This window comes from Sorex araneus, chromosome 2 (assembly GCF_027595985.1).
Source record: "Sorex araneus isolate mSorAra2 chromosome 2, mSorAra2.pri, whole genome shotgun sequence".
In the NCBI taxonomy this organism is placed as follows: domain Eukaryota; kingdom Metazoa; phylum Chordata; class Mammalia; order Eulipotyphla; family Soricidae; genus Sorex; species Sorex araneus.
In genome coordinates this window covers 218902825-218929392 of record NC_073303.1, presented here as the reverse complement: position 1 = coordinate 218929392, position 26568 = coordinate 218902825, and the positions used below count along the sequence as shown (strand labels likewise).

At 44.5% G+C, this 26568-nt stretch overlaps 1 protein-coding gene and 1 pseudogene across 3 annotated transcripts; one reads left to right on the top strand and one right to left on the bottom strand.

The window, feature by feature from the left end:
- Positions 1-534: 534 nt before the first annotated feature.
- On the bottom strand, positions 535-19581 carry PTGES3 (prostaglandin E synthase 3). 3 transcript variants are annotated; one of them, XR_008628611.1, is made up of 9 exons: positions 19234-19576; positions 6674-6787; positions 6490-6559; positions 5953-6051; positions 5561-5650; positions 2968-3030; positions 2740-2801; positions 1886-1910; positions 535-1701 (listed from the first exon to the last, which is right to left on the bottom strand). XR_008628611.1 is itself a non-coding variant. In XM_055128138.1 (7 exons), coding segments are annotated over exons 1-7 (420 nt in total). In that variant the 5' UTR covers positions 19236-19581; the 3' UTR covers positions 535-1681. The 3 variants fall into 3 exon arrangements, 2 of the variants coding, with proteins under 2 accessions (XP_054984113.1, XP_054984112.1); XM_055128138.1 differs by lacking the exons at positions 2740-2801; positions 2968-3030 and having other exon boundaries at positions 19234-19581; XM_055128137.1 differs by lacking the exons at positions 535-1701; positions 1886-1910 and having other exon boundaries at positions 2740-3030; positions 19234-19577.
- Positions 19582-26014: 6433 nt separating this feature from the next.
- On the top strand, positions 26015-26205 carry LOC129402927 (small nucleolar RNA SNORA73 family; annotated as a pseudogene).
- Positions 26206-26568: the final 363 nt, after the last annotated feature.

Genomic DNA, 26568 nt, shown 5'->3' with positions numbered 1-26568 from the left:
TTGTACAGCGGAGGTATCACCAAGTGGCCTTTGGGTCCCTTGTGCACTGTTTGGGAATTCCTAATTCCCAAAATCTTTTGAATAGTAACATCCTAGTAACATCCCCCCGCCCCCCCAAAAAAAAAGGGCTGTTGGCTATTATTCTAACATCCTCAGGCTTATCAGGGAAGAAAAGGCGGTTTCCCCTTTTAAATCCCAATATCCTTTGCTTACTTATTATTGAACCTCCCATGGACTCTTTTTTGTTGTTTTGTTTTCCCTCCAAAAGTTTGAGTGGAGCAATTGTCCTAAGGATTAAACTCTGGAATTCCAGGTTTTAGCACTGCTTATGACATAAGTCCTTAATATTTGACAAAATCCTGAAATACAAAGCATTTATTTTTCTTTTGGCAGTGCCTGGGATAAACCCAGGTCTCATGCATTCAAGGCATACACTTTTCTGCAGAGCCACATCCCTGGCTCAAAAATAATGTATTTCTATGCTTTACAAATACAAAGATACTGGAGAAATAAAAACTGCCAAAATGCAGAGGCTCAAAGATTTACAGGAGGACAACACATTTAGTTTTATTTCAATCAAATCACAACACTTTCTTTTCCAACTGCTGCAAAGTGCATCTACAATTTTCTATTACAGATCCACTTTCAAAAGGTTTTCTGTGACATTACAGCAAGCCTCTTGTTTTTTCCCCCAAACAGAGGAATAGTCCCAAATTCTTCCGTAAGTAAAAATAACTCCATTCCAGTAAATGGTAATACATGAAATTACAGTAAACCAGACACTTAAAGGACAGCCAAGAAATCTTCCAACAGTTTATTAGAAAGAATGTAGACATTAAAAAAAAAAAATCCCCACTGTCATGAACATAAATTGAGGTTTTCAGCCCTGATACAAGCTGAATTAAAAAAAAAAAGATAAAAAATCCAATAGTGTATTAACATTTTTTCACTCATTAGCCGTACTGACAGTGCAAATACAAATTTGGTCTAAATGTACAGACTCTTAAGCAACAATGTACAGCTTTCTTCGTCCTCCATGCTAAGAGATGTAAAAGTTTAAGGGTCAAACAATACCAAATGTACAGGCTTCAAAAACCATCTAAATAGGGCATACACTAGTTTTAGCTAAGATACATCTGGAACACTGACAAGTGATTACTTACATACAATAATGTAAAGTAAATTTTTAAAAAATAAAACTTTAGTGAAACAATCCTGAAGGACATACCAGAGGAACAAGGTTACCAATTTATGGTTTCAACCAATTTGTTTCAGCCACTTTGAGTCCATGTTCTAAAATCTAGTTATCGTTCCCTAAGTCAAGAGCTTCCTATCATGTCAGTTATCTATGTTATGAAGTAAAGGAGACTTAGGTGAAATGTTTTGTCATAACCACTGTATCAATTGCCTAGGACCTCAACAGTGTCAGAGAAATCTGGGAAATGTTCATGCATAAGGTTATTGCCTTAGCTGACTTAAAATTGCCCCATACAATGGTACATATCAACCCTTAGTGAAGCCTTTAAAAAAAAAAAAAAAACAAACAGGTTGAAAAATGGGTTAAGGAGGCAAATACAGCATCTGCCTTTAGAGCTACCAACTCAGGAATTCTCTCAATTATGAAATCTTGCAGAGAAGTTTTTTTTTTTTCTTTCTCAAATTCCGGTGCTGACGACATTCCTTATTCCAGATCAGGCATTTCTGAAAGGATTTTGAAAAGATTAATATAAAGTACAAGGAAATCTACAAAATTCAAAGTCTTATTATTCAAAACTGCCTTTGACTATTAGAAACCATTTTTTCTATAGGAACTGTAAAAAAGTCAATTATTTTGAATTTGGTCTTTGATATCATTGTGTAAATATTTACAAAGTCATAAACTTACTTTCATCATCACTGTCTTGTGAATCCTGCAGAAAGGGAAAACGAACAAAGTTATTAACTTAAATAGTCACTCTTGTACTAAGTGAACAATTTTCCTTAAAAAGTCAAAGCACTATACAAAGATATGTGGTTATTTTAAGCTTTGAATTTTAACCAATGAATTTAAGAACAAATTCACTTAAGAGGAATTTATGTACAGTAGAGGAACTGTCTATGATGGTATGTGCCTTCCGGTGGGAATTAGCCCACACTTAAATCTCCTGTCATTAACGTCTTGTTAAAAATGTTTTTCTCTCTTCTTGGCATTCAACAGAAATTGAAATGGTTTAATATGAAGATCACTGAATTGGGCAGAAGACAATAAATGAAACCTAGTTATTGAATTCTCTATGTTCAGAACTTTATTGAACTAGTTTTGTGAAGATGTTAAAAGGATGCCAGAGCAGGGCGAACACTGGAAGCGTGGTCCAGCATATTCTTTTAAGAGTCACAACATCCACCTGCTTATTACGAGTTTTAACCAATCTTGTTGTAAAGCTGTTTACCTAAACTTGCTTTTAAATAAACCACACAATGCCGCTATACAGTGATTATTTGAAACTTTGATCCCTGTACAAATTGTTCAAGACACCAGTTCCCTAGAAGGTACCCATCTGTTACTAAGAAAAAAAAAAAGAAAAAAAAGAAAAAGGGGTGGGGTGGGGAGGGCACACAACACACACACATAAAAACAAAAACGCGCCCCCCCCCAAATGTTTCCTATTTTTTTGTTTTTTGGGCCACACCCGGCTGTGCTCAGGGCTTATTCCTGGCGAGGGGGGGAGGGGCGCGCAAATGTGGTGCCGGGAATCGAACCTGGGTTGGCTGCATGTAAGGCAAGGGCCCTCCCGGCTGTAGTATCACTCCGGCCCCTTTTCCTGTATTTTTTAAAGAAGAAAAACAAAACAAACAAACAAAAAAAACAAATAACAAAAGAAACACACCATCAAGTGGCCAAAAAAGCAATCTTGAATCTACATAAAATCAACCTGTAAATACATTTTTACTATTTAAGTAAACAGAGAAAAGAATTTATAGACTTACATCATCTGCTCCATCTACTTCTGGCAAATCTACATCCTCATCACCACCCATGTTGTTCATCATCTATTTGAAGCGTAAAAATTAGTTTTAGAAGAAATTAAATATTAAACCCCTTTCTCTGGAAAAGGTAGACTATACATAAAGATCAGGAAAACTTGTTAGGAAATTAAGTTGTCATCAAAAAAATGACACCATTAAAATTAATCCAGCAAGTTATCTATTTAGAACACCAAAATTCTGTTACCCCTGGATATCAAGAAAAAGAATGGGATTGATTTATAATTGTAAAATTCTATACCTAAAGCTAAGTGGCATATGTATTACGGGAGTCTCATAGTAATTTTATATATTGTGAAGGACCTGTATTAAAACAGTAGGTCCTTTTAGATTGTATTGAAGGCTTGAATATGAAATCAAAGGCTGAACAGCAATAAACATTATAAAATCAGTAGATCAACATAATTCTAGGAAGACTGTGAAAAACCCTCATATTTTAAATAAATCAGGACTAACAGAGCATATGTAAATGATTTACCAATTTAGCATCTTTGTTTCTGATCATCAAGTCATTATTAAAAGGTAAAGATAAGCAAAGACTAAATGGAGGATTTATCTCCCAATTTACAACTTTTCTGAAACACATTAAGATAATCATGCCTAACTTTCTTAAAACAAAAACCAAAGACTTCAAATATACATCCTTACCTGGACTCACACCCCCTCTTCCCCCAAATTCCAAGCAACCTAGTGTTCAATAATCCTTACAACCTGGGGTTGGAGAGCGCTCAATGGGATGAACACACACATTATACATGGGGAAACCTAGTCACCCCCGAACACAGAGCCTGGAGTAAGCAATTGGGCACCAACCGGTATGGCCCCCAAACAAGAACAGAGTTAACTGGTTAAGACTTCACCTACTTCTAAAGGTGCTACTGAAAACCAGTTCTAGTTTAAGTTTCTTTTAGTAAGGAAAAGCACTCAGAACCTGTCAAATATAATGCTAGGTCCCCAAAAGCAGTAAAAAAAAAAACAAACAAACAGACGCTATAGCAGGAAACAAAGTACAGAACAAAGACAATATAATTAGTGTGGAATCAATAAGAGACCATTCTTAAAAACTTGTGGCCAGAGAGATGGCAAAGCGTTTAAGGCACTTGCATGGCATTTGCTTAACCACAGTCCCATCTTTGGCATCACACGGTCCCCTAAACAAAACCCACCAGAGTATTCAGGGTATGGCTTAAAACAAACCATTTCATCAACTCAAAAACATGGGGAACAACTATACAACTATGTAAATAAATAGTAGAACCAATTTCTATGGTATAGCTAAGGAGAATCAAGTGGAAATTATAATCTAATTTTCCTCTTTTGAAATAAAGGGCTAGAGTCATGTAAGGAAAGATATAAACAAGCAGTCACATTCAACTGGAAATTATAACTCCGGGCTTTTAAAGAAACAAACATGAAGGGCAAGAGAAGACAGTACAGAGGGTAAGGCCCTTGCCTTGCACACAGCTGACCCAAGGGCTCCATCCCAATACTCCATATGGTACTCCAAGCTTGTCAGGAGCGAATAGCCAGGAGTAAGTTCTGAGTATTGCTAGGTATGGCCCCAAACAAAACATTAGGAGGGGAGGAAAAAAAAAAAGAAAAGAAAAAGGAAAAAGAAAAGAATCTGTTTTTTCCCCTTTTCACCTAGTTTACCATTGAGCTACAGCAATATACATTTGTGTGACAGTTTGGGAAAATACGCTCCATCACCTTGACTCTGCTAAAACCCCAATCTTAGTGAACGTCTCACCATGGTTCTTTTGAGCCACATGCAGGGATACTGAGGGGACCAAGCCCTTCCCATAACTGAGTCTGCAAGTCTGTATTCGTATTTCAAGGCTCTGAATTGAAAGTTGATCACAAAAACTTCTGTCCCCAGTGTTGGAATGTAAACAGCAAGGAGCTGGAATGCACGCTTTATATTGAGAATGGATTCGCGCTCTGGCATCGCATGGTTCCCCCAAACCACGAAAGGAATAGCCCTGAGCCTTGGTACCACTGGGTGAGATCCTACCCCCACAATATACCAAAATAAAACATAATGAAATCCATATACACAAAAACAACCAGCAAGGTATTTTGAATTGAAACTCATTGAGTTTCAATGAGTTTCTGGTCTTTACATGCAAATCTTGTAGAAACCGAACGTGGCTAGGATGTGGCTCATCTATAGAGAGCATGTGCCTCAAAAGTGTAAGACCCAAGTTTGATCAAACCCCTGGTGAAACAAATGCATAGAAAACTAATTCCATACAAATAAGAACTTAAATTAAAAAAAAAAGTTAAATTCCATGATTATTAAGACCTTGATGAGGGAAGAATGGAACAGCAATGTTAGAAATGAAACCCACAGAATTATACATGCAAGGCCAAGTGCTCTGCCACGGAGTCACATCCTCATCCATAGATCTTAACTGGTTTTACTGCAAAATAGCAAAAAAAATAATGCAGGTCTACGTACCACTGCCTACTAAATTACACTGAGTACATAGACAGGCACTCAGAGGGAGACGGAAAAAGGCATTTGAGAACTTACCTCAGAGAAACGATCAAAATTAGACATGTCTTCATCTGAATCATCTTCCCAATCTTTCCAATTATTGAAGTCCACGCTAAGCCAATTAAGCTAGATCAATGAAAACGTCACCCAGTGATTAGTCCAACTTACTGGCACTCTATTAACTACATTTTGGACCTCTATGTTAATATTCATCACTAGAAATAGTCAAGTCAAACCCCATAATGATAAACCAAACTATTTCCATGGACTAAACCCTTAAAGTAGAGGAACACATTCAAAACACAAAGCTTCTCCTCAGGAAACATACTATATTCCTATATGACACAGACCTCTCATTATCTAAAAGCATTAACATTTCAGCAATACACTGAAAAGGAAAAGGAGGAGTGGGGAGAAATAAAACCTACCTTTGCTCTTTCTTTTGTTAACCTTGGCCATGACTGGCCAGATTCTCCTTTTCGTAAACAACATAAAATTGACCTATCCGTTCTTTTATGCTTGGAATCCTAAAAATAAAAGCAAGAGCAACATTATACTATTTGTTCCTCCAGTTTCACCACAGATTGTCAATCTTTTACCTCTATTTTCTTTAAACAACCCACAGACTACTAAAATCTAATATACAGAACTGAAGACGAAAAAAATCTCAGTACAAAGATGATTAGAATAAAATCTATTTCTGACACATTTATCCTACCACTTAGGTACACACCTGTCAAGATTCTATTACTTTGAAAAGACAGGCCTCCAGAATACTTCTGTCTTAATTTCCAACAGTAAGAAAAGAGTATACAGAAAACACTGTAATTACGGAGAAATATTGCAAAATATAAATATACATAATTTTCTGAAATGTTAACATAATTAATGCTTAGTCCTAATGAGTTAAGTGTGCCCATTTAATCATGACTAAATAGGGTTATTAAAGCATTAAGACTACTTACATTTGGGTCAATACAGTGAAAAAGATCAATTTCGTTTAAATGTTTAAAATTATCACTTCCTCCAAGACAGCTATAAGGGGGGAAGAAAAGAAAAAATGAGCTTCTTTAAACTGTTAATCACTGAAACTGAAAATGAACTAAAGTTATTCAGTTGCCTGAAATATGCTTTAAAAAAATCACTTACCTGAATGTAAGTTTAGATTTTTCAAAGTTTACATTAACATCTTTACTGTCTTCAACACAAAATTCAATGAAGACATAGTCCCTTCGATCGTACCATTTCGCAGAAGCAGGCTGCCTGCAAACATAAAAAACAAACAAAGTTGTAATTCACGAACCAGTTATAAAACCCCTGGAGTGCAGCATACTGAGAAGTAACATTTCTCAACTTTATTAGAGCGTTATTTGAGAAAGTATATTAGAATTTAAGTGGAAGCCTTTTTTCTAGTAGATGCATTCTAAGTTAAAACAACATGTCACAATAGAACATAGGATAAAAATGGAGAAAAATGTTAAAGGTAATTAGGTATAAGACTTGCCAAAACTGATGTGCTATTCCTTTTGAGACCTGTTCCTAACTTCTACAGAAACATACATTTGAAAAACCAGGAAAAAAAAAATCAAGGATAGTATAATGGGTAGGTGCTTGCCTTGCTTGTGGCTGACCACTTTTGACTTCCCACACCACATACAGTTCGAGCTGAGTGTGTGCCCCCAGTTAAGGTAAAAAATAGCAGCAATAAAGGGAAGGATGGCTCAGGCACAGATAGAAGAGGGTGGACACAACCCACCCTGGTTCAACGTACCAAAGGGGTACCACAGGACCTGAACATCCACTGACACTAGAACTAAACTACCTGCTTGCCCACATGATTCACCCCTTGGGGAAAACAATGAATCCACTGTAAACTAATTATTTCTTAGTTTAGTGGGTAGGGGAACAACACTAGCTCAAAAGGTTGCAGAGCATACCAAAAAATGTGAATCTTGGGGGATCTGATCCCAGGCATGGCACAGTCTCCTAAGCATATGCATGTAGTCCAAACCCACCTCCCAAATATTTCCACCAAACTGTGGAAGAATTTAAGAATTTTTTTTTTGGGGGGGGGGGAGAGTATTTTTCATCATCAAGTTCTCACTAGGGTAAGACACCTTGCATGCAGCCGACTGGGGTTAGTCCCCAGCAACCAGTATGTTCCCCTGAGCCTTATGTGAAGGAAGAGCAAGGATTAAATCCTAATGTATCCGCCAGGTGTGGCCCCCAAAACAAAAGTTCTACTTGTAATAGTTTTATTTCTGCTGATAAAGCAGCTTAGCACTCCTCATAGCAAACAAATTCTCAAACATATTTTTGTGAACTGATAATGACACTGAAAAATTGAATTTCCACCCACAGCCATGGCCAGGTAAATGGCCCAGCTTCACAACTAATCTCAGAAAGCAAGCAAAGCTGCTACAACTCACAGATCAATCTTTGATATGAAAATTCTGAGGCACTCTTGAGAGGGGTTAGGCCAAACTCTCCCTAACTAAACTTTTTTACAGTCTCATATTCTAATCTGTATTCAATATGGTTAACAGACAATAAATACTGAATGCAGAGTTGGATCAACATGGCAATGCTACGAAATTATTTGATTCTGGAGACGGAACGGAGGCTGTGTACATGCAAACCAAGTGCCTTAATATCTCAATCCCGTATTACCTCTCTGACCCCTGTATGATAATCTTCCTGCTGTACTATCACTCCAGCCCCGATAAAAATATTTTTAAAGATCTTTCTTTGTAACATTTGGACAAGTTACTCAAGAGAAATTATTTGTAGATATCTTAGATAAGTTTCTAGAATATTCTATTCCGTTTCTCTCTTTTTTTTTTTAATTTCAGGACCACATCTATTAATGCTTGGTCTGGCATCATGAGGTACTAATCAACCCTAAACCTCCCACATGTGACGCTAGATGTCACTCAAAAACAATAAAGAGAAAACCCAGGCCGGAGATCCTACCATGGGTAAGGTGCTTGGCCTTATGTGCAGCAGATAGAGGGGTTCAATCCCCAGTACTGTGTAGGGTCACCATCTAAAACTGCTATTACTTCTTTGAAAGCAAGTATGTGAAGGTGGAGAGATAGTACAGTAGCTAGGGCCCTTTCCTTGCATGCAAAAGACCTGGGTGCGATGGGTACCCCATATGGTCGTCTCCATCCCATCCCCACCCACCACAGCACTACTAGGACGAATTGCTTTGTATTCCCTTAGCACTGCCTGTTATAGCGCAAAAATACCAAAAGGGGGGCGGGGGAGGAGAAGGAGACACCTCTGGGACCAAATACTGATGCATCAAGCAGACAAGAGCAAGCCAAGTTTTACTGGGAGTCACCCTCAGGCTGCCCCAGCCCCTGAGCCACTTATGGAGGAGAGGAAGAAGGGAGTTTTAATGATAGTCTAAAAGTAAATATGTCCAATTAATGTATCTTTTACTTGAGAGACAACCTGAAAGTTATACAGGAATCATAAATCTGAAAATATCATTTACAGGGCAGAGATAACTAAGGTGCTTGCCTTGCATGTGGCTGACCTGGGCTTAACCCCTAGCATCCCATGTGCACCCCCCCCCAACAAACCTCACCCCTTACGGTACCACTTACTGGGTCCAAGAGAGAACAGGAGTTTAAGGGAGTCAACTTGCAAGTACCTAACCCCAGGTTCAATCCCTGGCACCACCAGGAGTGGCCCTTAAACACCTCCATGTATGTCCCCAAAACGCTCCCCACAAAAGGGGGGAAAATACTGAAAGAAACACATTTTCAAACTGATCCCTAATCTAAAAGCAAAGTTACAGCCAACTGTTCATCAGCATTTCTACTGAACTAGTGTAACTTCATTTAATATTGCTGGTATCTGACGTTAAAAAGATGAACGGTGTTTTCCAAACTAACAGCAGCAGGAGCCAGAGGTGGCACAGGACAGTGCCTGCCCTGAAAACAGGAGGCTCCGAGCCTGATACCCTACAGGTACTGCTCTCAGTGTGTCCGAGTACAATCACAGCAGCTCAGTTGTATTTGGGACTCCTGGGGATAACAGAACCAAGTGTCAGAAAGGGTAAAGCTACTTTTTAAGGTATCTATTGGTAAATTTTAAAATATCTCTTTTTAAAAGTATAGCCAAGTACCACTTTGTTTTTTTCTCCCCCAGGGGGTTGGGAGCAGAGCCATGGGTGACAGTGCTCAGGGACCACTCCTAGAAATACTGGAATCAAATCCAGACCTCTTTTATATTTCCCCTTCTAAAATAAATGACATTTTATCTCCAAAAAAAAAAAAAATCCAGACCTCTTTGCATCCCAAATACTCATTCAAATGCTCTTTAAATCTCCCTGACCGAAACTACAATCTATTTTGGACAACTCAGTGTATTTAGGCTTACTCCTGGCTCTGTGCTCAGGGGACCATAAGGGGGACTAGGGATCAAACCTGGATTGGTTCAAAGCACCTTACCTGCTATACTATCTCTCCCATCCTAGAGCCAAATTCCTTTTTTCAAAATAAAATGAGCAGGACCTCTCCAAGTAGTGCTCAGGGAGCCTCCCTCAGCAACACTTGGCTTACCGGGCTGGATATTCCAGGCTGCACTGAACAACCGGTCTGAGAATGTGGTGCTGAGAGCCATGTGGTAGTGCTGGGGGCTGAACCCTCATGCTCCCTGATCTCCTGTGCCCGATATCACAACGTCTCATTTTAGTTTGCTAATATAACTGATAAATAAAATAATTAGTAGTTTTAGGAATATATAAAGCAATGTATAGAAAAGTCATACATTACTTCTACCCTGTTTTCTTTCCAAAACAATACCCTCAGTGTGAAAGCATGCTCTTCAACCACAATTATTGCTAACCTAATTGAGTAATAAAATTTTTATTTCCCTTCTCTCAGATATGTTGCTGTGATTAACTATGGGGCACACACACACTTCGTTGTATTCACAGTCGAAGTACATGCACATCTTTAAGAGGCAGGAGAGACTGCAGTGGGCAGGATCACTCCCTCAAGTGATTCCTTAAGAGTCAGGAGTAAGCCTTAAGAACAGGGGGTATGGCCCTAAATCCAAACTAAATAGCTTGTAGGCTGGCTAGAAGCAGCCATGAGCTTCCTAGGTATGGCCCTGAAAACCAGACATTCCCTACCCCTGCCCTGCCCCAAACCTGCTTGCACTAATCACCAAGTACTTAATTTGGCCTCATATTTAGCCACTGAGCACTGACCCATTCCCCTTCTCAGGTAACTAAAACTGTTCAGTTTAGTAGGTTCACACATCTTTTCAAAATGAGCTACCAGGCATGTGCAAGATAAACTCCTTACCTGCAGCAAGCAGCACCTATCTCTCTGGCCCCAGAGTTAGTGGAGTGTCTGGGAACGAAACTTGGTTGGCTGGGTGCAAGGCAAAAAAGCCCTAACTGCCGCGCTAGACTGGCAGTTATTCTTAAAAAGCACCAATGATCAAAATACCCTACAGAATGAACCAGTATTCCCAGAGAAATGACAAGACTTTTGGCCTGCAATGGGAAATATAGTGAAGTTCAGGTATCTTTGCAAATGAATCCTAAGCCAAGCAGGAAGCAACATTGAAGGTCTCTTTCTCTATTCAGCCAAAGACAATGTCAGCATGAGAAAGAACAGAAAGATCTCAGATTTATTCAAACATAGTGAATACAGAAACTCTAAAAGAGAAAGATAACAATTCTACTCCAGAAGATGAGAAAGCTTCAATTCCTTACAAATTAGCAATTAAAGAAAAAACTAGGGGCTGGAGATATAGCATAGCAGGTAGGGCGTTTGCCTTGTATGCGGCCGACCCGGGTTAGATTCCCAGCATCCCATATGGTCCCCTGAACACCGCCAGGAGTAACCCCTGTGCAACACCAGGTGTGACCCCAAAAAACAAAACAAAACAAAAAAAAAGCCAAAACAGAACAAAAACTTGGGGCTGGAAAGACAGTCGCCAGTACAGCACATGGTGCCCAGGTTTGATCCTCAGCTTCCCATAGGGTGGTCCCTTGGTCCCCCACACACCACCAGGAGTAACCAGAGCATCACCTGGTGTGGCTCAAAAAAGGAAAAAGAAAAAAGAAAAAAGCCAAACAAACCAGGTTCTTTCCTTTTGAACCTCTTATCACAGTAACTAGTCTTTCTTTCTCCTCCCTTTCTCCTTCCTTCTCACCTCTCCTTCCTTTCTTCCCTCCTGCTCCCCCCTTTTTCCTTCTTGTGAAGAAAGGTAATTTTTATTGAATGAAATTTGCTTCGAAAGATGTTCAAGTGGGGAAATGTGTTGAAGAGATTACACAGGCTTCTTTAGAGTGGAAATAAGCAAGCAAAGAGATAATCAAGAGAAATGTGCTCAAGATGAAAATGGGCTTGAAGAACAAGCCTCCCCTCCATCTTTCTAAGTTTTTCTTCAATAATAACTATCTTGTTTCACTGAAGAAACAAAAACGAAAGCCAAACCAATAACTGAATAGAGCCGCCAGCACCCCCCAGCAAGTAACCAAGTGCACCAGCTCTGGGAGCAGCCCCATCCCAACAGAAAAGAGCTCCAGTTCTGATTTGGAATAAAATGTCTAACCAATCATAACCCCTGAACAACATCCCCCTCCCACCAAGCACCACTGGGTATTATGTCGAAACAAAATGGAACAAAAAAGCTAAGACAACCAGGGCCAGAAAGAGTCCAGGGGTTGGCTTGTTGGCCTGCCAGCACTACATACAGTTTCCTAACCACTACCATGAGTACTAGAGCTTCTATTCCCTGCCTCCCATATGGTCCTCTAAGTCCACAAAAAATGATTCGAGTGCAAAACTAGGAGTAACCCCTCAACACTGCCAGGTATGTCCCAAAATAAAACATTAGAAAAATCTAAAAACAAAACAAAACATAGCCTCCCTATTTTTCATATGAGCAATTACTAACTTTTGCAGAAAACATATCTAAAAATGTATAAATCGGGGCTGAAGCGATAGCACAGCATTTGCCTTGCAAGCAGTGGACCCGGGTTGGGTTGAGTCCCAGCATCCCATATGGTCCCCCCCCCCCCCCAGCTCCACCAGAAGTAATTCCTGAGTGCAGAGCCAGGAATAACCCCTGTGCATCGCCGGGTGTGACCCAAAAAGAAAAAGAAAAAAGTTTGAATCATGAGGCAGCAAACAGATGCATTGCAGAGGGAGCCCTAATCAGTCCCTGGCACTGCGTGGTGCCCACTCCCCAAAACACTACTAGCAGAAACCCTAGGCACTGAGCTAGAAACAGTCTCTTGAGTAACAGTGGGTGTGCCGATTGTCTGGGAGGAGGAAAAAAGTAGGAATCTTGAGTTACAATATTCATTATCAATAAAACTATAACATATCTCTGTAACTAATATTATGACCAAAGCTCCAATCCCCCCCTCCCCATACAATAAAGACCTGGGGTTGGAGCCATAGCACAGCGGGTAAGCTTTGCCTTGCACGCTGATGACCGGGATCAATTCCCAGCATCCCATATGGTCCCTTGAGCACCGCCAGGGGTAATTCCTGAGTGCAGAGCCAGGAGTGACCCCTGTGCATTGCCAGGTGTGCCCAAAAAAGCGGGAAAAAAAAAAAAAAAAAGACTTGTAAATATTGGAAACACACGGGCAGTGCTAAGGAGGTACTCTTGGCTGAGCTTGGGGGACCTTATGTAGTGCAGGGTATAGAACCAAGGTCAGCCAAGGTCAAGCACATGCAAGGTAAGAACCTTAGCCCCTGCCCTCTGCTCTCTCCACCCACTATTCACAAAGGTGTTTTTTGAACCACACTTAGCAGTGCTCAGGGTTTACTCCAAGCTCTGTACTAAGGAATTACTCCTGGTGATGTTCTGTAGGCCATCTGAGATGCTGAGTATCAAACACTGGTCAGCAGTTTGCAAAGCAAGAGCCCTACCTAATGTACTACTGGTCCATGGACATAATCCCAACACCACACCTACCACCCTCCCCTAAAGATCCCCCCCTTCCCAAATCTTAGTTCCCCCATTATGTTGCCCTTTGGAGCTTTGTTGCTACCCGACTGTATATCTTTAACATTTTTTTTAAATTTTTTTTTGCTTTTTGGGTCACACCCGGCGATGCACAGGGGTTACTCCTGGCTCATGCACTCAGGAATTACTCCTGGAGGTGCTCAAAGGACCATATGGGATGCTGGGAATCGAACCGGGGTCTGCCACGTGCAAGGCAAACGCCCTGCCCACTGTGCTATTGCTCCAGCCCCCAACTGTGTATCTTTTAAGTCCCATGAGATACATTCTGTATCAGCCCTTTCATTCTGCTCTACTCAATGGTAGCCTCAATTCTATCTATGTTGCTGCAAAGTGCCCGATTTTGTTCTTAGAGCTGCATAGTATTCTACTCTGTTCACAAGTTTTTACAAGCAGATACTTCAGACCATCATATTATTAAACATGAAGACTTAAAGTCTAACAGAATTTAGTCTGGAACAGGGCTAAGTGGCAGAACACTTGCCTTAAAATTTACTGAAATTAGTAAGATGTTTATAAATCCAAACATATTTTAAATTAGGCTCCCTTAAACACATGTTACTCTCATAGGATATGTTATTATTATAAAATGTATCCTAGGGGCCAGAGTGAGTAGGACAAAGTTTGCCTTGCATGTGGCTGACCCGGGGTCAATCCCTGGCATCCCATATGGTCCCCCAAGCACCATCAGGAATAATTACTGAGTGCAGAGCCAGAAGTAACCCCTGTGCATCAAAGTGTGTGACCCAAAAAGAAAAAAAATTCTAATAATATATATATAATTATCTCATACAATAACAAATTTCCATATATGTGACATACCTTTTGATTTTTAAGTCTACCACAATTTTATTTTTTGGTTTTTGGACCAAACCAGATGTGCTGAGATACTGTGCCGGGAACTGAATCCAGCTCAGCTGCAAGCAAGCACCCTAGTAGCATACTATCTCTCCCGCCCCAACTTGCTGTTTCAACATGCCAGTATGTACCAACAACGGCTCACATGTTCTAAAGTAGCTTATCACAAATTGCTGAGCTAAAGTCATGTGTTCTCCCTGAATGTAAAAACATGCAGTAGTCTTTAGTTCTTAATACTTTCAAAGAGCATTGAGATACCACTAGCAGTCCCCTTTTCAGTTCTAGTCTTTTTTTTTTTTTTGGCTTTTTGGGTCACACCTGGCGATGCACAGGGGTTACTCCTGGCTCTGCACTCAGGAATCACCCCTGGCGGTGCTCAGGGGACCATATGGGATGCTGGGGATCAAACCCAGGTCGGCCGCGTGCAAGGCAAACGCCCTACCCGCTGTGCTATCGCTCCAGCCCCAGTCTTTAAGCTACAACCCAGCTGTGCTCAGGAGTTATTCCTGCCTCTACTCGGGGATCACTCCTGGTGGTGCTACGAGGATTGTATGTGGTGGTAGAGATCAAACCTGGGGTGGGCACATGCAAGGCAGCATCTTACTTGCTGTACTCTCTCCAGCTTTTAAAAAAAATTTTGGGGGAGGAGGGAGAGTCTTTTGTCCTACCTATTATCTCTGTGGCCACATGAGCTTATTCTTTGTTATTCTTGTCTGGAGGCTACACCTGAAGTCGCCAACGACGGGGTTCCTACATGCGAAGAATGCACTCTAGCCCATAAAATAATAAAATGATCCACATTTGTTTCCTTTACTTTTCGGTAGTCAACATACCACTCTATGTTTGTGTGTTGCCTCAAACACAAAAACATGGGTCCATGAGCCCTACTGCACTACATTCTCAATCTAATTTTTTTTTGGGGGGGGAAAGGTGCAAGTCCACACCTGATACTGCTCAGGGATGGCTCCCAGCACTGTTACTGGGAATCATGTAGTGCTGGGATCTAAATCCTATTTCTCTGGTGGAAAGCACATAACCAATCCATTGAGCTATGTATCTGGTCCAAGTTTATCCTCAGTGAAGCCTACTATCACTTGGATGAAAAGATAAAACAATAGGAATAAGACCAGGGGTTGGGGACATGCATAGCAGTGCTCAGAGGACAATATGTTGTACCTGAATTAGAACTGGGTTATAGACCTGTAGCCACATGCTAGGCACTTGTATTGCCAGAGATATCTGGCATGATACATGGTATAGGGAATGAATACTATAGTTCTAATGAGGAGATGGGGGCTTCCTCTTAGACTTTAGTAGTAAAAGCCTAGTGCTGTATAAAAAAAGGTTCTAGACTCTAGCACCCTGAGCACCACCAGAGTGGCCCCTGAGCACTGTGCCATATGTGGAATCCTCCCCCCATGGGATAACAAAGCACCCAATTCCTGCATACCTCCAGGAAAGAGCTCTCTTTCAAGGCCAACCATTATTTCGTACACAGCCTAATTTATTAGAGACATCCCGCTGCAGGTACTCTCTCTAGCTTTAGAACCATTTTATACTGTGAGGCCAGAGAGACAGCACATTGGGTAGTCTGTGCCACAAGTATAAAATCAGGAATAAACCCTGAGCACCGCAGGATGTAGCCAAAATCCAAAAGAACTATATAACATTAAAACAAAGAAAAGTGGTGGCCAGAGTTGTTCAGCAGATTTCACAGCTAACCTAGGTTCTATCCGTGGACAGAGTCCAGTGCCCAAAGACTTGGAGAAGGCTGGGTGTAGCCTCCCTACCCCAAAAGTCAGCCATTAAAGATACTGGGCCAGGAAGATAGCTCAAAAGACCAGGGCACATGGTAACCACGTGGTAGCCCTGAAACCAGCACTGTCTGGGTCCCAGAGAGACCAACAGGTCTGGCCTCCAAAAACATTCTAAAATATGCTATAAAACACGAACTACTGGTTTTTAAAATATTAAGCTGTTCACATGACCAAATCAAGAAACGAATTTTGGGGGCCAGAGCGATAGCACAACAGGTAGAGCATCTGCCTTGCATGCAGCAGGGCCGGGTTTGATTCCTGGCATCCCATATGCCCCCCCAAGCACTGCCAGGAGTGATTCCTAAGTGCAGAGGCAGGAGTAGCCCCTTGAGCGCAATAACAGTTAAACAGGAAAATCTTAATTACCAATACATACTGGACTCAAAGCCAAGAGATTTGTAACTTCCAGTTTCTAATACCTTTTAGTTAAAGTCTAACTAAGCATAGAAAAAAGGAAAAAAGAAAATTCAGTTGCCAGGTTACAGTGGTTAGGAAATCAACATTGAACAAAGGCCATCACTGGTTACACTTCCTTAACTTACAGAAATTAATCACAGATCATATTATAATCCGCCTGGGGGCTAAGGATCAAAGATTTTGGGAACTCTTTCCTGCAAACCTCGTGTAACAACATAGTAAATATTTTACAAATGTTAAAGTTGGTCACAAGATCTCAGCAGTAAAAATGAATCCCAAGAGCACAAAGAGAAATAAAACACTTTACTTTTCAAATCTGTATCAAGGCCACAAAGCATCTGATTTGCACAAGCCAACCCAAGTTCGATTACCCGACACCCCATATGATACCCCAGTACAGCAAAAGTGATTCCTGAGTGCAGAGCCAGGAGAAAGTCCTGAGCACTGGCCACTGTGAGCGGGGCCCCCCCCCCCCGCCCTGTCCCCGATAGATACTAAATCTGACAAAAATTCACCTAGGAAACTACTAAGAGCACAAATGAGAGCCCCCAAATCCTCAAGATATTTATTGGATACCACTACATACTAAAAAGTTTATAGCACACTAACAAACAACTATCAGCAAGTTTCTTGGTAGCCCATTAAAGGTTTTTCCTCAGCTCAAACAATGACTTGTAATAATCATCTTGTAAACTTATTTAAGTGATTAAGTTCAATGAAGAACTTACAGAATCTGCACTTACTAAACATTTTTTTTTTTTTTGCTTTTTTTGGTCACACCTGGCGATGCACAGTGGCTACTCCTGGTTCTGCACTCGGGACCATATGGGATGCTGGGAATCGAACCCAGGTTGGCCGCGTGTAAGGCAAACTCCCTACCTGCTGTGCTATTGCTCCAGCCCCTGCACTTACAAGACCTAGATTTATTCTTCTCACTCATTTTTAAAGATTTACTACGATTTACTTTGCTATTTTATGTGACTTCCATAAAGCAAAATATCTCATTCTATGCCTTTTATTTACTTTTGAGTCACACCAGGCAGTGCTCAGGGGTCCATACTGGGTGGGGGATGGAACCTGGGTGGAATGTGTGGAAGGTAAATGTACCAGCTGTACTATTTCACTCATCTATTTCTCTTTGTTATATTCCTCAATTTTTTGGGGTTTTTTTTGGGGGGGATGGAGGGGAAAGGGGCCTAGGGTAGAAACCAGGGCCTCCCACAGGGGAGGCGTGTACTCCAGCCCTTTGGAGCCAAATGGCAACCCTAATTTCATTGGGCAATGTCTGTCTACTAAGTAGATCATTTTCCCCTTAAATTCATTTCCCCTTCGTTCAAATGACGGATTTTAAAGAGAAAGGACGATATTAAAACCTTTCCCTAGGCCCCTTTTGGGGTAGTTGTGGGAATTCTAATTTCTAATATCCTTTTCACAGTAACACATGCCTCCTTCTCCAGGCTTGTTCTTGGGGCTCAAGTGGCTGTAAAGTAGCTTCACGTTTCCACTTGCATCTCTCGCCAAATATACTTACCGTCAATTTACCACGACCTCATCGAGTCAACTCTTCGAATACTTTTCTCAGAAAAATAAAAATGCTCCCCCCTCCTTCTCCCCGCCCGACTATTCTCCATACAACTCTCAGTTCCGACCAAAAAATCTAAAACCCCGCAGTTCAGGACCGGGGTCGAGCTTCTTTCCCCCCCCCGAATAATGCAAGGCAGGGAGGTCGGGTGATAGTGCCAAGAATCCTCACTCGGATTAAAATAACAAGGTTCCCCGCCCCCCGCCCCGATCGTCCTAACACCCGAGCTTGCTCAAAGAAATCTGTCGCCCCTTCCCCGGGACATCGATTTGGGGCCGGCGGCCAGCCCCCAGCTTCCCGATCGCCACCAACGTGGCCCGGGGAACTCGGGAGCCGTCCCCAGGTGGCTCTCGACAAGACACGTGCACCCAACTACCGCGGCCCACGGCGGCCCGGGGGGGCTTCGCTCGGACCCGGGCCCCCCGCGCCGCCACCAAATCCGCGGGCCGGGGAAGTTTCGAGGCGCCGGCATGGCCGCCCTCCCGTTGCCTAGCAAGACCTGTCGCTCGGCGCGCCGGGCCGCGTGGTGCGGGCCCGCCCGCGGCGCCCCCCGCCCTGCCCCCACCCCGGAGGCGCCCTGAGGCCCGGGGGGCCGGGCCCGCGACCCCACGGCTGCACCCCCGGCACCCCCCCCCACGGCGCGCCACGAGGGTCCCCGCCTCCGCCGGGCCCGCCGCTCGCACGCGCGGCGGCCTCCAATCTCGGCGGCGGGAACGTTCGGCGGGGCCGAGCGGGGGCTTCCGGCCCGGGGAGGCGCGGGGACGGTTTGGAGGTGGGGGGGGGGGAGCGGAGAGGGAGAGGGAAAAATGTCCTCCAGCCCGCCAACGGCGGCCGGAACCAGGCCACTGGACCTCCCAGCCCGCGGCCGGGCCTGCGGGGATCGCGGCGAGGGGCCCCGCGCGGGGCGGGGGGGGAAGAGTGCGCGGGCGGTGGGGGCTGGGGGCTTTCCGGGCTCCCCCCCACCCCGGCCGGGCCTTGGCCTCCCTCCGGGACGACCTTCCCTCGGGCCCGGGGGTCGCACTCACATTGTGGACGGGGCAGGGACGGCGCGAGCGGGTGGGCGGGCCTCTCCGGCGGCGGCGGCTGAGGACTCGGCTCCTCTCCGGCGGCCACTCCGGCGTTTTCTCCCGGTCGCGGCCTCGGCTCGCTTCCCTCCGGCGGCGGCGGCGGCGGCGGCGGGCTCGACCCGGGTCCCACAATGCACCGCGCGCCGGCAGCGGCTCGGCCGGCCCGGGAGCGGCGGCAAGTGTCGGGAGAGGGGCGCGAGGACGGGAGCAGGAGCGTGCGTGCGTGCGAGCGAGGGCTGCTGAGGCCGGGCGGCGGCTGGTGACGCAGCAAAATGCCCGGGCCCCGCCGCCGCGCGTGCGCACTCTTTGTTTTCGGGCCCCTGCGCGGCTTTCTAGAGATATCTACGGAAAGGGCGGGGCCTCCCGGGGCCTTCGCGAGCTTTCCGCGGGCCCGGCCCCGCCCCTCGCCGGCGCCCCGGGGGCCGCCTCCTTCCCGCCGCTCCTCCCGCCTCCCGCCCGCCCCAGCCTCGCGGCCGAAAACCGTTGGCCGCCTAACCGCCCGGCCGCGCGCCAGGCCGTCTCCGGAGAAACGGCTGCGTGGACGCGGGGCGGCGGGCTGAGGTGGAGGGCGGCTGCAAAAGGCAAATAGGGACGGGGTTGCTCTCGTTCTGGAGTCACTCCGCCCCGGGAAACCTGCCGCCGCGCAGAGATGGGCCAGTATAAGAATGGAGGGCCGGGGTCCTTGCACCTCGCCATGTTTCGAAAGGTCGGAGGCCCGGGGGCCGGGGCTGCGGGGGTTTGAGGCGTTTGCCCAGGGCGGAGCACGTGGGGCGCGCCTGGGCCCCGCCGCGAGGGAAGAGTGATGTAGGTGAGACGGGGTGAGGTGAGGCGAGTCCCGGTCTCTGCAGACGGCGGGGCCGGGGCACTCGATGGGGGAGGGGCAGCCCTGTTTGCTCTCAGCTCTTCCGTGAGCAGGGCCCCCGGGTTAGGCTCCTTCCGGGAATAAAGAGAATCCAGAGGGCACTTACCTGCTCTAGAAAGTTCCTTGAGACTGGAGTGGAACATTGGAACACAGGTCTAGGGAAAAGCCCTGGATGGGCTCGGGGAAGAGTGCAGGCTCTGCTTTCAGCATAAGGACTTAAGGTCTGTGCTGTACCGGGCGGGGACTGACACCAAAGTGGGGGCTCGATCAGGTCCCATCCAAAAAATAGATGGGGGGGGGGCTGGAGCAATAGCACAGCGGGTAGAGCATTTGCCTTGCACGGGGCTGACCCGGGTTCTAATCCCAGCATCCCATATGGTCCCCCCAGCACCGACAGGAGTAATTCCTGAGTGCAGAGCCAGGAGTAAGCCCTGTGCAACACGGGGTCTGACCCAAAAAAGCTGAGGTGGGGCTGGAGCGATAGCACAGTGGGTAGGGCGTTTTCCTTGCACGCAGGCGACCAGGGTTCGATTCCCAGCATCCCATATGGTCCCCCCATCACCGCCAGGAGTAACCCCTGTGCATTGCCGGGTGTGACCCAAAAAGAAAAAAAATAGATGAGGACTACAGAGATGTTTCAAAGACTCATGCTTTGCATTGCAGAAGCCCTGGGTTCAATCCCCCTCACCACAAGGTCCCCCAGCACCCGAGAGCACTTGATGTGGGCCCAAAAACAAAAAGCTTCATCTTGAGTTCGATCACCACCGCCAGAAAACAGCCTGGTGCGGTCCTTGTGGTACCTTCAACAGGGGTGAAGCAACTGCATCAGGGCCTAGGCTGGCACTGCCAGGAATAAGCTCCAGCACCAGAGCACCTTGTTTGTGTGTATGGGGGGGAAGGTTGCCTGTGACAAACAGGCTGGTTATGCACAGTTCACATGTCATGTATAGTTTGATGCCTTAAACTGAATTTGAGAAGTGGCAGATAGTAACAGTGATAGTAACAGCTTGCCTTGCATGCGGCCCACCCTGATTCGATCCTGGGCACCCCATAGGTCCCCCAAGCCCTGCCAGGAATGATCTCTTGAGTACAGAGCCAGGAGTAAACCCTGAGCATTGCCAGGTGCAGCCCCAAAACAAAACAAATGAAAAAGGTGAAACCCCATCTCAAATGCTAAGGAGCCTACTGTCTGCTGGCGGGAACAAAACACAGAAGCCAAGATTGATGGAAATACAGAAAGTAATAATGGGAGCATAGAGCAGAGATCAGGGGCCTGAGTCGTAGTATAGCTGGTAGGGCTTTTTTGCCTTGCTCGGGGCCCACCCTGGTTCAATTCCTGACACCCTGTATATCCCATGATTCCCAGAGCACAAAGCTTGGAGTAAATCCTGAGCATTGCCAGCTGTGACCCAAAAAGCAAAATAAAAAAAAAGGAAACTATACCCCCCTTCTCAATACACACACACACACACACATACTAAGAAAAAGAAAAATTACCCAGTGCAAGGGATGGTGCAAGTGGAGGAGCACAGTGCCCTATGTTGTTAAGCCCTGGGCTGGGTTCTCGCCACTGCACGCTCCCTCTCCAGTATTCCTGTCAGTGGCTATGGCAGCCTGAGGAGATTAGCTCCCACAAAAAAACAAAATATTTTTATTTTTTTTTAATTTTTTTTTTTTTTCGCTTTTTGGGTCCCACCCAGCGATGCTCAGGGGTTACTCCTGGCTTTGCACTCAGGAATTACTCCTGGCAGTGCTTGGGAGACCATATGGGATGCCGGGGATCGACCCCGGGTCGGCCGCGTGCAAGGCAAATGCCCTACCTGCTGTGCTATCGCTCCAGCCCCAAAAAACAAAATATTTTTAACTGAAACAAGAAATGAAGCAACTGGAGATTTAGCTCAGAGGACTGAGCTGCATGCTTTGTGGGCAGGAGGCCTGTGCTGGGTGCCCGGTACCATATGTTCTGCCATACTCCCCTCTCCCTTCAGCCTTAAGCACTAGAGGTAGCCCCTGTACCACTGGGGTGACCTAAAAGCAAACTGAAAAAATTACCCAAGACATAGACCTATGGGGGCTGGAGAGAGAGTGAGTATAGGTAGGGCACTTGCCTTGCACTTGGCCTACCAGGGTTTAATCCCCAGCCTCACATATGGCACCCAACACTGCCAGTGATTCCTGAGTGCAGAGCTTGGAGTTACCCTTGAGCATCACTGGGTCTGGCCCCCGAACAAAAATAACAAAAAATGGGGCCGGAGCGATAGCACAGCGGGTAGGGCACTTGCCTTGCACGTGGCTGACCCAGGTTCAATCCTCGGCATCCTATATGGTCCCCCAAGCACCGCCAGGAGTAATTCCTGAGTGCAGAGCCAGGAATAACCCCTGAGCATAGTTGGGTGTGACCCAAAAGGCAAAAAAAAAAAAAAATGCATGGACATATGAGTGGAGGATGATCTCTCAGTTCATATATATATATGTATGTATACGTATATATATATATATATATTTTTTTTTGAGGTAGAATTGAGTCAGGATTCTTGATAAAGAGACTGGAACAGAAACATGTAGGTCAGGAGTTGGTAAATGTTCTGTGAAGGATCAGATACTGGCATAAGGTCTCTTGTAATAAACTGGCATTATAGCATGAAATAAAAGGCCATGTTTTTTAAGTGCTGCAATTTAAATTTATATCATTAGGTCCTGTCTTTCAAGCATTTGGAAATAAAAAATTATATAAAGTCCTGGGTTTGACCAAAAGTTATAAATAAAAAATGTAATTTTAAGTTTTTCTCAAAGGTCAAGTGCGAGGATTATCAACTTGCTAGATTCAGTCTGTTACAGTTTGTTGTAGTTTGCTCAGGGGAATTATTCAAAATAAGGTTGAGATAAGGTACATAAAAACCAAATAATGGTAACACTATAAGGCTAGTTGTTTTCAATTATGGTAGAAAAACTGATGGTGGAAAACTATTGCAGGTTTTTGGAAAAGATGTACATACTCTTGTGCTCCAAAAAGATTAATTTAGTAACAAGGTTTAAGATGAACTGAAAATAGCAGCACTGAATTGAAGATAACATTTAGAAAAATGCAACCCCAAATAACTGGCAGTTTAACGTATCAAAAAAAAAAAAGCCATATTGGCTTGCTGTCTTGCTTTTCAAGCCCGAGTTCTCGCTTGAATAGTAATCCCCTTTCTCTCGCTCACATCTTTTCTTTTTTCTTTTTCTTTTTTGTTTTTTAGCCTGGGTCACAGGTTTATGCTTACAGCAATAGGAGAGAGGGTGAGGGGGACTCTTGCATAAAGGTTCTCACTGGGGAAAGAGAACAAAGTAGGAATCAACCTAGAGTTCGGTGCCAGTGAACCATCCCAAGCACTGAGTTAGGACATATGCAAAAGTCCTTTTTTTTTTTTTTTTTTTTTTTTTGCTTTTTGGGTCACACCTGGCAATGCACAGGGGTTACTTCTGGCTCTGCACTCAGGAATTACTCCTGGTGGTGCTGGGGGGACCATATGGAATGCTGGGAATCCAACCCGGGTCGGTCGTGTGCAAGGCAAATGCCCTACCCGCTGTACAATCGCTCCAGCCCCCGATCACATCTTCCTAAATTTTTTTTTTTTTTGCTTTTTGGGTCTCACCCGGCGATGCACAGGGGTTACTCCTGGCTTTGCACTCAGGAGTTACTCCTGGCGGTGCTCAGGGGACCATATGGGATGCTGGGGATCGAACCCGGGTCGGCTGCGTGCAAGGCAAACGCCCTACCCGCTGTGCTATCGCTCCTGCCCCCTTCCTAAATTTTCAATAAAAACTTTCTTGCATCACCCAAAAAAAAGGAGTGCCATGGAGAAAACAGCCTTTCTTCCACAAAAGTTTTGAAAATGTAAATTACTGAATTCTAATCCATAGTTTTATTTAATATCCTAGTTGGTTAACTTCCTTCCTGTTTCATATTTTGCCAAATATATTTCAAGGAATATCCTGTTAGCATAACTCTGGAAATGGTTTCTCATCCAGAAATTTCACAAATAGCTTGTAATTGGTTTATCCATGGCCTTACCTGTTTTTGTTTGTTGGGGTTTTTTGGTTGGTTGGTTTTTAGTTTCTGGACCACACATGGTGGTGCTCCAGACCAGGAGGTGTCATTGAACTGTCTCTGTGGCCCTGACGTCTTTTTTTTTTTCTTTTTGGGTCACAACCAGTGATGCACAGGGGTTACTCCTGGCTCTGCACTCAGGAATCACCCCAGGCGGTGCTCAGAGGACCATATGGGATGCTGGGAATTGAACCCGGGTCTCCTTTCGCAAGGCAAACGCCCTACCTGCTGTACTGTTGCTCCAGCCCCCTGGCCCTGAGGTCTTTACAGATAATCTCATCCGATGGGAGTCAAGTCGTACTAAATTTGTCAAATTCATTAGCAACTTTTGTTTCTAGTAGGAGGCAGAAGCTAGATTCAAGCTTACATGTGTAATACCGGGCTTAGGGGACAAAGTTGCAACCTGAATTGTCAGAAACAAAAAATATTTGGCAAGCATTAGGTGCTATTTCACAATTTTAATTCAAGTTTCTTAAGAGAAAAATTCCTAGGCCAATTTTAAAATTGGTAACATGTGAAATACATTTCACTGTAGCACTGTCTCCTGTTCATCGATTTGCTCAAGTGGGCACCAGTAATGTCTCCATTGTAAGACTTCTTGTGACTGTTTTTGGCATATCAGATACACCACAGGTAGCTCGCCAGGCTCTGCCATATGGGCAGGATACTCTCGTTAGCTTGCTGGGCTCTCCGAGAGGGACAGAGGAATCAAACCTGGGTCGGCCGAGTGCAAGGCAAATGCCCTACCTGTTGTGCTATCACTCCAGCCCATAAAATACATTATCAATTAAAAATAAATTTGGTTTAGTGGTGCACACAAGGTCCTAGGGATCAAACTCAGGCCATGCAAAGCAGGTATTTTTACTATGAAAAAACACAGAACCCCTCGATATTTTTCTTTTATTATTGTATTTGGGCCACACTTGGCAATGCGTAAGGGTTACTCCTGGCTCTGCACTCAGGAATCACTATTGGCAGTGCTCCAGGAACTATATGGGATGCTGGCAAGTGCCCTACACACTCTACTATCTTTCCAGAACCCCTGGATTTTTTTTTTTTTTTAAGGAAAAATGGCTACAGCCCTCTGCAAGCTGAATACATTGAACATGACAGAGTGCCCTGGGGGCATGATCCTGCAAGTGGCTATGATCATGAACTAGTGACTGAATACACCTGAAAGAAAAAAAAATTAAACTAATGGTCATCTGAAGAGATATAAAAGTACCATTGTAAAGAGGTGATACAGAATTCATGCAGTTGTTAGTACATATGCTGCCCCCAACATCATGGGATTGCATGCTGTAATTTTGGGGCAGCACCCAGGAATGCCTAGGGGTTACTCCTGGCTCTGCACTCAGGAAGTATTCCTGGAGGTAGTCTGGGGGGACAATATAGGATGCTGGGAATCAAACCCGGTTCATCACCGTGCAACGCAAGCACCCTACAATGTACTACCGCTCTGGCTCCAGGATTTGGGATTTTGATGAAAGTAAGGCATTCACTTTGTTATCACTGTTGTGGGCAGCTTTGGGTGGTACTGGGAAGGGGAGGTATATGCTGTCGATACAATCCAGAGTTTGCACATTCAAGGCTTGTATTGTATCAGAGTCACGTCTCTGGCTTTCTGCCACCCACATCTCTCAACTTTTTTGGTTTGGGGCCACACCTGGCTGTGTTCAGGGCTTACTCCTGGCAACATTTTATCCCTTCCCCATTCAATCATTTTGTTACTTAACCCCATTATTACAGGCAACTGGTGATATTAACACATGCTGTCCTACCTGTCATTGACAAGATGGATCTTGGAAGGTCACTCTCTTGGTCCCTGTTCTGGTGGCATGGAGGAGCTTAGGGCTCTGTCTATGATGTACAGTCCTTTTCCACGATGTTAGAGATAAAGCCTGCTTGCACATTTCCTACAATTTTTCAGAGTTCTCTGAACATGACTTTGAAAAGATGAGCCATGTAGGAATCAGCTCTCAAGAGCTACCTACCTATCTTGGGATGGAGTGATAGCACAGCGGGTAGGGCGTTTGCCTTGCACGCGGCCGACCCGGGTTCGATCCCCAGCATGCTATATGGTCCCCTGAGCACCTCCAGGAGTAATTCCTGAGTGCAGAGCCAGGAGTAACCCCTGTGCATTACCGGGTGTGACCCAAAAAGAAAAGAAAAAAAAAAAGAGCTACCTACCTATCTTTATCTAGATGTTGAAAATAAGACAGGTGCCTTCACCCCTGTACAAGCTCTCTGGCCCATAATAAAATTTGCTTTAATCCATTTAGTCTACTGGTGGATTAAGCCCTTGGTCTTGTTTTACAGCTTTCACTTGGTTCCAGATAAC